Source organism: Zingiber officinale, chromosome 5B (genome assembly GCF_018446385.1).
Source record: "Zingiber officinale cultivar Zhangliang chromosome 5B, Zo_v1.1, whole genome shotgun sequence".
Classification (NCBI taxonomy): domain Eukaryota; kingdom Viridiplantae; phylum Streptophyta; class Magnoliopsida; order Zingiberales; family Zingiberaceae; genus Zingiber; species Zingiber officinale.
This window is the reverse complement of record NC_055995.1, coordinates 131327465-131339977: the sequence shown is the minus strand read 5'-3', so window position 1 is coordinate 131339977 and position 12513 is coordinate 131327465. Positions and strand designations below refer to the sequence as shown.

The 12513-nt window shown below is 34.0% G+C and overlaps 1 protein-coding gene across 8 annotated transcripts in view; it reads left to right on the top strand.

The window, feature by feature from the left end:
- The first annotated feature begins 344 nt into the window (after positions 1–344).
- LOC121986044 (transitional endoplasmic reticulum ATPase TER94-like) overlaps positions 345–12513 on the top strand; it is a 58406-nt gene continuing 46237 nt past the window's right edge. For 2 of the 8 annotated variants that reach the window (XR_006113329.1, XM_042539817.1), the window contains exons 1-7: positions 345–522; positions 1203–1858; positions 1928–2052; positions 2158–2252; positions 2344–2571; positions 3477–3567; positions 6104–6149. Coding sequence is in view for 7 of the 8 variants with exons in the window: in XM_042539817.1 (XP_042395751.1) it covers positions 1290–1858; positions 1928–2052; positions 2158–2252; positions 2344–2571; positions 3477–3567; positions 6104–6149 (1154 nt within the window). In the remaining variant the exon portion in view is untranslated. Of the gene's footprint in view, positions 523–977; positions 1059–1202; positions 1859–1927; positions 2053–2128; positions 2253–2343; positions 2572–3476; positions 3568–6103; positions 6150–12513 lie in introns of those variants that run through there. The other 6 variants (XM_042539815.1, XM_042539814.1, XM_042539812.1 and 3 more) reach the window with 6 other exon arrangements.

The following is a 12513-nucleotide window of genomic DNA, read 5'->3' as shown; positions in this document are numbered from 1 at the left end:
TGTGCTAAATTGAAAGAATATATATTAGATAGAACATATTTATTTTTGTTGTGTTTGTTTAATAATCTAGATTAATTGATCCTATATTTCAGTATATGTTGTACTAAACATTTAAATTTTTTTATCAGATTTTGAAAAATTAATGTCTGTGCTAGGTGGATTGCAAGGAATAATTCATGAATTAATAAATACATTTAAAACTTTTATCAGATTTTAAAAAATAAAAATTGTGCTAGGTTGATTTATTATTTTATTCGCCCCTAGGGAAGAATAATTTATGAATTAATAAATATTTATATTTATTTAAACTATTTTTATTGAAAATTTCTGAAATTGCACAACGATGATATACAACCGCACGATTTGCCGATGAAGCAGCGGTAAGTCGGTCGGACTGCTGCTGACCTCCTCAGACGTAACCTAAACTTTCTACCGTTACCGGACGATCGCATGCCCCTTCTCCTACCTCTTTCAGGCCGCCGTCTCCCGTCTCTCTGCTTTGAGTTCAGCAAGTACTTTGAGGTAAGTTGACGTATTATGCGAATTGCAACTGTCGGTTTGTTCGAAGAGCATCAAAATTTGGTTTTGTGATTCTTTGGAAATACACGAAACCTTTGATCGAACACTTTCTGAGTTTCTGAAGAGGTTTATGTGGATATATATATATATTTTTTTGACTTTCCCGTTATTTTGTTGTTGAGTTGAAACTGTATAGTTATCCGATTTATTGCTTTCCTCAAATCGGGAAAAACAAGATATATCATTGCCGATGGAACCTTAAAAATGTTTCATCTGGCAGGACAGATGCCTTGTACGCATTTTTCACGACGCTCCTTCTAATATGCTGGGAAAATTCCTATTGTCTAACTTTGCGCCCATGTTATATAATCGCTGTTCTTTCTCCTCTGTTTTCCTGCGCCATTGTTGAGGAAATAAGGATTTTTATCTCACATTGCCTTTGTTTTTCTGTTTTATAGCTTGTTGGTTGTTTTCCTTGCGTTTCTTGATCCTCACTGGGCCTATTTTATCCATGCGTTGCACGAGCCATTTATAATTGTGTAAGTTGGGTTGTCAATGTGACGAGGAAACTTTTGTCATTTTGGAAAACAAGAAATTTATGTTTATTTGGCAAACGTTTCTATTCTACTTAGTAAGGATGACCTACTATGTTTATTTATGTATTTTTGGATTTCCATGTTCAGGTTTCGTCCCCAGAGCTTTTGATTAATATTGATGTACAATAGAGTTTGTGATCACATTTAGGTTTGTACCCATAGAATAACATCACAATGTTTTCAAGGAGATTAAAATTTAGCATACACAAACAGGGTTCTTTAGGACAAGAATATTGGTATTTGTTCAGGTTAATAAGAAGGTGTAATGACAGATGTAACATTTGTACCTATCCACTACTGAGTGATTCTTTTGTTAGACGGTTTAGCTCAGTTTCACTTCCTGACACAACTTCGCTTTCCTCATGGAGAAGAGAGGTCAGAATAAGCAATAAGCTTAGTCCTAGCATGTCATATGCATGCTGTAGATTTTACAGTTCTGAAGGCGATGGAAATAATGCCAGCGGGGGCAAACATGTGCCTGTTAAAAGTGCCACTAGCTTTGATAAGGAAAAAGTGAGCAAGGAAGAGTCTATTTCTGATTCACGTCGCCATGTTGAACATGCTTGGCTTGGGGAACAGGACCAACTTGATTGGCTTAGCTGTGAGAAAATGTCAATTGATAGTCAAATCAAAGAATCCCTTTTTCTAACTAAGCGACAGCGATTCAAGAATGAATTCATGAGGAGGGTTGTTCCATGGGAAAAAATCAAGGTGTCATGGGATAAGTTCCCGTATCATATTCGGTAAGGCTTTTTGAGATTCTTTTAGGTGATATCTTTTGAGCTTTAACATATTTTATTTTATCCCACCAGGGAGCACACAAAAAATTTGTTGGTTGAATGTGCTGCTTCTCATCTGAGACACAAAAAATTTGCATTGTCTTATGGTGCTCGGCTGATTTCTTCAACTGGAAGGATACTGTTACAGGGTTTTCCAGGTTTTTTGATTCAGTAAAATAACAATGCATGGACAATTTTGCTCTTTTCTTCATCAATAACAATTTGTGAATGCAGAATGATTGAAGTCTGGTGAATGCTTCCAGGAACTGAGCTCCTGAGAGAAAGAATGGTAAGAGCTCTAGCTCGGGATTTGCACGTCCCACTACTGGTGCTCGACAGCAATATTCTCACTCCATATGTAAGAGCTGCATATATTATATATTTTCACACCATTCAATCAAGATTTTGATGATTGATGATAGATCGAACAACTCTTGTTTCTCATTCAGGACTTTGGTCAAGAATTTGCTTCTGAAAGGGAAACAGATGATAGTCATGTGGAATCAGGAGAAGAATGTACATCTGAGTCTGATGTTGAAGATGAAAATGCAGAAAGCAATGATGAATGGACTAGTAGTAATGAAAACAGATCAAGTGAAAGTGATAGCGATGATATACCAGCTTCTGTTGAGGCTTTCGAGAAGCTTGAACCACGTAGCCTTGAGGAATTTGCAAAGGTAAGTGAACCACACAGACTGCATGCTGTCATGCAGGATTGCTGATCCTCTGAAAAACAGAAGTTTGTTTTTTTTCCTTTCTCTCCAATGAATGTTTGGATGGTAACATTTTGTAGCATTCATTTTATACTAGACTATGTAATTCAGAATAAAAACCTTCCCAGAAGTAGAGGAAGGTTTCTGTTGTGTTTGCTGCAATATTCTTTGATAACAAATCAGTCAATGATCAGTTGACGCTTTAGTAAAATGCATCTATTGTCAAATTAGATGAAAAGCAACACAATTAAAAAACTGTATACCTCCTGTATAATAGAAACATTCGCTTGCCAACTTATTGATCTAAACTGTGATGGTCGTATCCCTAGACTGCATCATTGATTTTCAAAAATGTCATATTTAAACATCCTTTTCCCCTCCTTTATTTTGTTCTTTTTCTTGCTAAGCACGTGTTAGCAAGTTAATGTTTTGACCCCAGGTCTATGATTCATTGAACCAAGTGGATTAAGTAAAATGGTGGGGCATAGAACTACATATTGAAACACTTAACATTCGTATAAAAATTTGATCCTTGCTTAAATGACTGTTATTGCTGTCACTTTCTGACAATTTTTTGTTGGTGCTATAATCCGTCTTCTCATTTGTGATTTTCCAACATAGTACCTGCTAAGATAAAAATAGACACAAAGTTTCTAAAGGGATTAATTTGGTGGACTGAAGTATGAGATTTATATAATTCTTTATCTATCATTCATAGATATTTCACATGTTTTACCGCCTAAAGAATATATATGTGTCTTTAGTTTCTAATTTATGAACTATCTGGCTTTACTTGATCTTGGAGTACATAGTTCTAGGTGGTCCATCAAATTTTTGACTTAGATCTTTATCCTTTTTATAAACTGCAGAGAGTTGCTGGAGAAGTCGAGAGTCCCTCTACATCAAAAGATTCAGGTGCTGCTACACCACCTGAACAATCAAAAAGGCCACTTAGTAAAGGCAATAATCCTATCTTTGGCTATGTTTATTACTTCTAGCCTTTTTGAAGTTTTTTTATTAGATCTCTAGCTTGCATCTTTTTGTGGTTTTCTTTGCTGTGTGTCCATTCTTCATATCTTCTGAGTTCTGAGGCTCTAACCTGGTATAGTGGATTATTTTCCTCTACAAAAGTAGTCTAATTATGCCATTTCTTGATGTACTCTTCAACTTAAGAATGATGCAAAAAGTAGTCATGGCTAATGTATGTCATGCTCTAGTGACTAGTCCTAAAACATGAACAAAACACAAACAATAAAAAAATCCTCAACGGTAAAGGAAAAACAGACTATTGCAGATAAAGATATGTGAAGGGACTTCTACCACTAAATTACACACAAAGGAATAGATTTAATAAGATATTGCAAGGTAGAAGCATCATAGTTCATGTATCAAGAAGAAAGATGAATTGGACAATGATCTATTTTACCGATAGTTGGTTCTTGTGCTTGACAACATAATTTTGCTGCAATACAAGCATAGATGTTTTTGATAATTGATGTCTCGTTAAACATAGAAACAAATGGATAACTGAGACAACAATTGCAATAATAGTGATATAAGTGGTATAGAACATTAGAAGAAATCAATCAATTAGTTAATAGACTCCATCAGACTCATGATTGCGACTAATCATTGCTATCAATCACAAATCTTAAAAATGCACATTTATTACTATAAAGCATGATATTTCCCTTAGTATTTTGATAATACTAAGGGAAATTAGTGACAAAAAGTGGACGAAGCTGAGTACTTTGAATTGGCCTACAAATAAAACAAGATTTGGAGCAGGGTTAGAGGAAGTTGGAGTGACATGGATTTTGTTGTAAATTGCCATCCAAATTTATCACAATAACCGATGGTTGATGTGTCCACAATGAACCATGTCCATGCCCATTTCCTTGATGTCATCCAATACTATGAACAACTTTGGAAGTATACATGGAAGTTACATGTATACATGGAGTTTATAAGACCATATGCAAATGTGGCTGAATGGCATTGTGGGAATATGCAAGGCTACACAAAAAATTTAACAATCTAAAACTCTTCATTTTGGTGTTTTTGGTCCATGTCCATTTTAAATTTAACAATCCTCTTAGAAATAGAGAGAAACATCACGGAAGCAATCTTGATATGTTACTTTATGAAAAACCATGTAAAGTTTGTACTCTCCATTGTGAATAAGTAGCATCCTTCTAGTTTGGAGCTAGAATTGTGAAATGAATTTCCTTTCCACGAGAGGCAACATGAATTTCAGATGTCCTTGCTTATAGGAGATCATTGGGACTATTAAGTTTGGCGTTGCTTTAGATGACACCATTATATCCGATAATGTCAAAAGAGAATGCAACAATGATAAGAAGGTGATAAGAAGGATTAATAGCCTATGGTTTAGTCGACCTAAAGATTAAGAAGTAAGCTTACGATGAATATAAAAGAATAGCGTAAGGATTAGGAAAAAGAAACTTGCATATAAAGGGTAGCTCGGTATATGAAACTCCTGCCAATGCGGGATCAAGGGTCTATTATATGCAGTCTTATCCTACTTTGCAAGTGACTCTTTCCAAGACTCGAACCCGTGACCTCTCGGTCACACGACAACAACTTTACCATTGCGCAAGGCTCCCCTTTAGGAATAAGAAACTTGCATATCCAAACCTTATAAATATGAGGAGAAAATGGTTAGATAAAAAGTGAGATGCAAATAGAATAAACACATACAAAATGAGTGTGTATCTTCTCAAATGCTCTAGAAGTGTTGTGGACTTGGACGAAATTGATAAAACGAAGGGCATAATCATCTCATAAAGCGAAAATCTCACATGGAGTATATTAAAGAAGAAATCTTTTTAATTAAAACTTACTTACAGAGGGGGTTGGGTCTTTTTAAAGGCTCTAACCTAATCAAAATTGGAAATTTGAATAAAAAAATTGGATAAGAAATACCCACTTAATCAGACTCAACAAATTAGAAAATAAATGATATTCCTGTCAAATTAAAATATATCAAGCTTTTACCAAAATTGACTACAATTTAAAATTTAAAAGGAAAAACAATTCCTAATTTACATCAATCTTGGTCTTCTAGTTTACAAGGAGCAATCTCATATCTGTCGCCGGGGCTCCTTTATTTGTCTTCTTAATTCAATTCGGAAATCAAATGTCAGATTAAAGAAATAACAAACTATTATCCTATTGACTTTTGTCAAGTATGACTAAATAGATATCTGTTTTATAATTGTTTTGTTCAGGCTGCTATTTGTTATATTCCTTTATATCTACCTAAGTCAGGTAACTTGAGATCTTGATTTCTGGAAACATTTTCGCTAGAATTTAGTACATTGTATCTGGACTATTTACTAAACTAGGATTTATTGCTAGCTTTTATTATTCCTTCAAGAATATTGGTAAGCTTAGCCAATTTATTTAATGGGGCTTTGATGGGAGTAATAGATTTTTGTGCATGACTAGTATATTTTGCTATTTTTTATTTCAGGAGATCGTGTGAAGTATGTTGGTGCTTCGGTTCAAGTCAATTGCGGGTGCTTATTAAATTTCTTAGCCTTTTTTCTATTATTGAAATATGTGTAAAATGCAACTTTTCTAGTCTTAGATGGATTGTCTGAAATGACTTGGTTGTTTTTGGTTTTCATTGGATTATGGACGTCAGTTAACTCGACATCGGTATAAACTACTGTGCCATGCTAGTCGGCATGGGAAGAATTTTCCATTCCGCCTACCGACACACACCAGCACAACCTCGTGAGGACGTGGAGGAAGCTACGACCTTGGAGCATTACAGAGGATGCCATGAGGTCGTGACTTCCTTCGTTTTAAAATTATTTTTATTTTTTATTTAAGACATTTAATTTAAATTCCTTTCTCATTTTTTTCCTCTTGATTTGTTCTTTTTTCCTTCTTTATGGTTAATTTTTTTCCCTTCATCTGTCCATGAGGGTTAGCAGAGGAAAAATCTCTTTACCGCTTTAATGTGGTTAATTTCTTCCCTCTTTCATCTGTCCATGGGATAAACAAAGAAGAAAAAATCCATCTTAAAGGATGCCTAATTTTTTTCCCTCCATCTGTTCATGAGGTAAAAAGGAAAAAATAAACCTCTTTAAGAGAACAGATTGTTAGAAAAAATAAAAAATTAAATATAATATAATTTCTAACCTTATAAAATATACTACTATGAATTAAATTATCGTATATGTAAATTTAGTTTAATTTTTAACTAATCAAAATAAATCCAAATTTAATCCAGTTTAAACCTACTTGATCCTACCATGTTTATTTGGTGAACTTTAGCTAACTCTGAATTGACTTTTAGCATCAAACATTTATAATATTAAAACTTGAACTCAACATAACCTCTAAAGTATAGCTTAATAGTAAGCATCCATAACAATTAAATTAGTAAAAATATTTTTTAATTAATATATTTATATTTAAAAAAGTATCGAAACCATATCGACACGACACAATATAGAACTGAAATCATATCATTCCAGTCATAAATTGAAATTTCGGCACAACTCGAAATTTTAAACCTTTTGTAATATGGGGAGCTTTGGTGCAGCAGTAAAGTTGTTGTTGTGTGACTGGTGGTCACAGATTCGAGTTACGGAAATAATCTTTTGCAATGCAGGGTAAGTTGCGTATAACCCCGCATTGTTGGGAACTTTGTGCACTGAGCTTGACATTTTGTAATATGCTTTCTTCAAGGTTTTGATAATCTTCAAACTTTAATTAACTTTATCTTTATCTAAGGAAACCAATTTTATATTAACTGATCATCAGATATCTGGAAAACATCTAGGTAACTTAGATGGAGAGGATATTAATGACAAAAAAATGTTTCTACTGGAGCCTGCACTGCTACTCCTGTATTGAGTTTGATTAAAACACACATTATTTTAGAAGATATCAACTGGCATATTGTTTTAAGTTGGCCGAAGAAACTAAATCTGTTTGATGTAGGAATTTGCTGGTTGAGATTATGAATCTGATTGAAAGAAGACACAGCAAATAATTTGGTGGTTTCTGTTTTTTTTTAAGTTTGTTGATTTTATTTTTCATTTTGTTCTTGTGGTTTGTAACATGGGAATACAACTCTAAGTTTGACATGGTTTGAACTTTGAACCAAATACCAGTAGCACTTAATGTTAAATTCTGCAATGCATATCGAAAGTTCATATATGCATCCATAAATAGGGCAAAAGTACTAGTTTTATGAATGATTTTAATAGCCCTTTTTAATTTTTCTCCATTTATATTTGGTCCCTATGTTCATTGGCACCTCTTTCCTCAGTTTACTTGTAATTGCTGTTTACACAATTTTTCTTTATTAACATTTTTACATTGTTTAGATAATTGTTTTTGTACCGATCTGGTAGAGTTTTTATAGTTGACATCTGGATGTAAAATTTTTGATTCTTTTTTTGATCATTGTGATCTTGTGAAAGAATGCCAGTCTGGCTACTGCATTCATTTTTTAAAACGTGGACAAAGATGATGGCAATGGTAATGCCAAGAGTATTAATAATATATGTAGTTTGAGGTGCTAATTCATTTTCTTCTCCCTTTTGATATGATAATTATCACACTTGTCTTTGTCCCTATTAGTAATTGAATGTAGAAAATGTTACATGCATCTTTAACATCTTCATGCAAAAACCGTGGAGATGAACTTCATTTATTTCCAGGAACGGGTATTTAAAATCCCCTCCTTTGCTACTGCATCAATACTAAAGGGTCTCAGGAAATTGCCTTATAGAATGTAAATAGCATTCCTATGTGTTAAAAATAAAGAAGGGAAAGTGCTACTATTTTTAGAGAGGATGGTATTTAATTGTCTACATGTTTGAAATGAAATCATTTCTTCATAAATGTCTTTTGTTGACTGTCTTGTTTGTTCCTGCAAATTGAGTTTGAAAATTTCAAATGCTTTCAGAAGGTCAACTACCTCTCACTAGAGAGTATTGCTTAATGCTAGAATATGTTTTTCATTGGAGATATAGGAAGAACTAGTTATATTGGATAGGTCCTTACAAATAAATATACTCAAATTCGTATTTTCCAGGTGTAAACTCAGATCATTTAACCTCTTTTATTTCCTAAATCATATTGTTTTCTTCCAACCTTTTAAATATTCATCCCACCTCAACGAGCTACATCTTTCTAAGATTCTAATCCTAGCAATATATTTGGTCACAGGGTGTTTCTGGGGGATGTACCAACTTCTGATGGCTCAACAAATGTCTTTACTTTTCTTAGTGGCACGTCAGTGGGTAAGTCTTTCCCATATAGCTTAGGTTAACTACTGGACTTCGTCTAGGTGAACCCTGTAATAGTCATATTTATACAACTATGCCACGACTGCTGCCTCATTGTAGTTTTCCATGTATTGTTCATGGTAGAATGCTAAATATCTTCCTTTTATCTATTATCCTTGTCCTCAATTAAACCATCAATTCTTCTCAGTCATTCGTTATTCTTATGCTGCCAAATAGTTTCCATAATTTATCATAAATTCATCATTTAAAAATAGGATTTGAAATGAAGAGCGGACCATTAAAATGCAGTATCACTTTTGAAGTCATATATGATCATTATATGCCCCATAGGCTAAGAACTATCAAGGAAGAATCTGTAAGTCACTTTTATATTTCTCTATTCTTCATGGTTTAGAGTATTGAGCTATAAGTAAGTTCTATATCTCTCTATGCTTCATGGTTTAGAGTATTGAGCTGTTAGGAAATAACTCGTACAAAAATTAATATATCAAAGATGAGAATGTTAAGATGAACATGTATGGTTACTAGAAAAATAATAAATAAAAAATAGTATCTCAAAGCAAATTATGTAGAGCTCGATATTACTACTATGAGTGATATTACCTTGCATAGAGATGAAGGGAGAGATTGGATCCATGTTGCTGATCCTAAATACTTGGAATAGACACAACTTGATGATGATCATAATAGTGATTAATTAGTTTTTTGGAAGCCTTTGATGCTTGAATTTGACAATTCCCTCTCTCATACCCGTGTCATCATGACACAAGGAAAGGTAGAAAAATACTAGTTTGACAAACCAAACTTGTTAATGAGCAAAGAAACAATCTGAGGATTGGAGGGGAAGAAATGGGGAAGTAGAAAAAGCGGAGAAGGAAGAAAAGAGGAACAAGTGAATGAGAAGCCTTGCTAGTTACCTTTGTTGTTGATACTTCGAGTTACCTCCGTGGTATCGCAGTGGAAGAAGGGATAAGCGAGTAGTGCACCTGGTTGTAGATGTTGCTGAGTCATGTAGGAGGATTTGGATAGCCAAAGGCATGCCAAAGGCATGGTTGGCTAGAATGTGTTAGGATCTGGATAGTTGTTCACAGTGGTTGGGAGGGCTGGAACATTGCAGGCCGATTTGGATCACAGTTCAAAAAAGTGAGGGAGTTTGGAATCAAGCTCTCTTTTGGTGAAGTAGATGGGCTAATAATAAATTAGAAGAGTTTTGGGCCTCCAGCATTGAAGAATGTGTCTACCTGTGTCCTAAATTTGGACTCTTTTCAGCAGAACCACGCCTTCATTCTCACTTTGAGAAAATCAATTGTCCAAAGATTCATATCCTTGTTGTACACACCTACCTAAATTTGAGTGGCGTAGTTGGAAACTGATATTTTTAACTTGTAAGTGCTCAACCCAAACACGGTATATTTCTTTTTCTTCCTTATTTTAAACATTGCATTAGCAATATCTCATAGACAACCAACATGAATTAGGAACCTACTGTTCACTATACATGATACGATCTCATATCAGATAGTTCTTGAACGACTGATAGTTTTGTTTAACACTACATATAGTATGTCCTGAATCAATTGGCAATATTTCACTGGATTTTGTGGTAACTGCACCACTTTTTGATGCTTATGAGGTTCTTATATATATAGGCTACTTTGGAATGGACTCTACATTGGCTGGAGATTCCCTAAAAGACATACTTATAGACATAGGATTCTTGTCCTTGTTTGGGATGAAATCCATATTGATCTGGGATCCCCTAAAACAATGGATAGTAGCTTTTGGCCTTAAAGTCTCAAATTTTTTTCTTCTGTTTTTAAAACTTACCAATGTGGTACCTAAGTAAGTATGAAGACAAGGTTGGGAACTGCCTTATGCTCTGACAAATAATATATTGTTAAGAATCTTACAAGCATGATTCTTAACAGTATTTAATGACATGATGTTCAATACAGTGGAACCATTAATGGATTGTTTGTTTGTTATGTTTTACATTTTTTTTGTTGATTTCTATCACTATTATTATTATTATTATTTTTGTAACAGTTAAATGTTTCTACCTATAAAAGATTCTGATTTTAAGTTGCAAGGTATTAATTGTTGTCTGATCTTCTTTGTGAGCTAAGGCACAAATACTTCAACTGGAAGTCCCTCACTTGCCTTTAACAATGTATTAGGTAAGTGCCTTACCTAGGCAACTTTTCAAAGCCCTGCTATCCCACAGTGTTTGAAATACCAATCTGATGTCCATCTCAATGACTTGCACCAACTATTTTAATCATTGTGACTTGTAGTGTGATGTGTTGTTGCTTTTGACATGTTAAAAGTGATTGATAGATTCTATTGTCAAATTATTGAATCAATTAAGGAGTTGAGGGTGTGAGTGGATTAAATGGAATTGACATGGTATTTACTTCTCTAGAAATTGGGGGAGATAAAATCAAAGTAGAAAAGTATCTTATTTTCTTTCTAGATGGAAAAATGTCGAAAGAAAGGAAAGGAAATTTGGACTAGTTTTCCATTGGAAGTTTTCTTCTGAAAAGTGGGTGAAAACAAATGGAACAACTTAATGGGCCATCTTTGTTACTGTAAAGAATGTTTCCACATCTAGAACTTGTCCTTGATCTCACCATATAGCATAGAGTTACTGTGTTACAGTTTTCACTGATGCTGCATAATTCAGAATGATATGGCAGAGCTCATTCTATGTTGCACTACTCACATGGCCCTACATATCTAGCCACAACTAACAAAGCTCTTGTGAGGGAGCTCACCACAGTGGTACTTATGCTAATGTTGCATAGTTTGCCACAACTAGCAAGGGTTGCAACAATCAAAGATCTTGTGGTGCAATGGAGAATTGACATGGTGTGGGAGGAAGGTTTTAAAGTTGAAAATGATTGATTAGGTAGGATATCAAGGTATTCTAGTAAACTTATTTTCAAAGGTCTAAAATTTTGTAATGGACCTAGCAATGCAATCAAGATTCACTACTTTGAGAGATGACTGTTGGTTGGACCGCCTTTTCAGGCAATAGATCTTGTATATGCAGTACACTGTCTTTACTACACAGTATAGGTCATTTGTCTTTTTTATTTGGCATCTTTTGTTATTTCTATTTTTGGATACAAGTGATATGGTAAGCAAGGTACTGCAAACACCATTTTTTTATACACACATTCCTTTGATCTTTCTATTGTCCAAAGTAACTAAACAACACCAGAAACTTCTCTGTCATTCCTCCATTCCCTTGCAGCTTATTTTGTATCCTCATGCAAATTGTAAACCTATAGATTTATATTATGACAGGCTATTGTTGAACTCCTTTTTCTAAAATTTTCATCTTTAGAAGATCTTGCTTGATCTGAGATTCCTCATTTTTGTTTCTGAACATGTGCAATTACTTGGTCCTTTTTCTTTTTGGTTTGTACATTGTGATTCATGCTGTTTGTTTATTCATTGGGTGATTATTAGACAAGCTATATTAATGTACATTTGTGATTTAATTTTTATCTTCAGAATTTGGCATATATGCTAATATGAGTAGCAACTATTAATTGCTAATCAATGCTTAATTGTTGCTGTTATATGTGATTATCAATGCTTAATT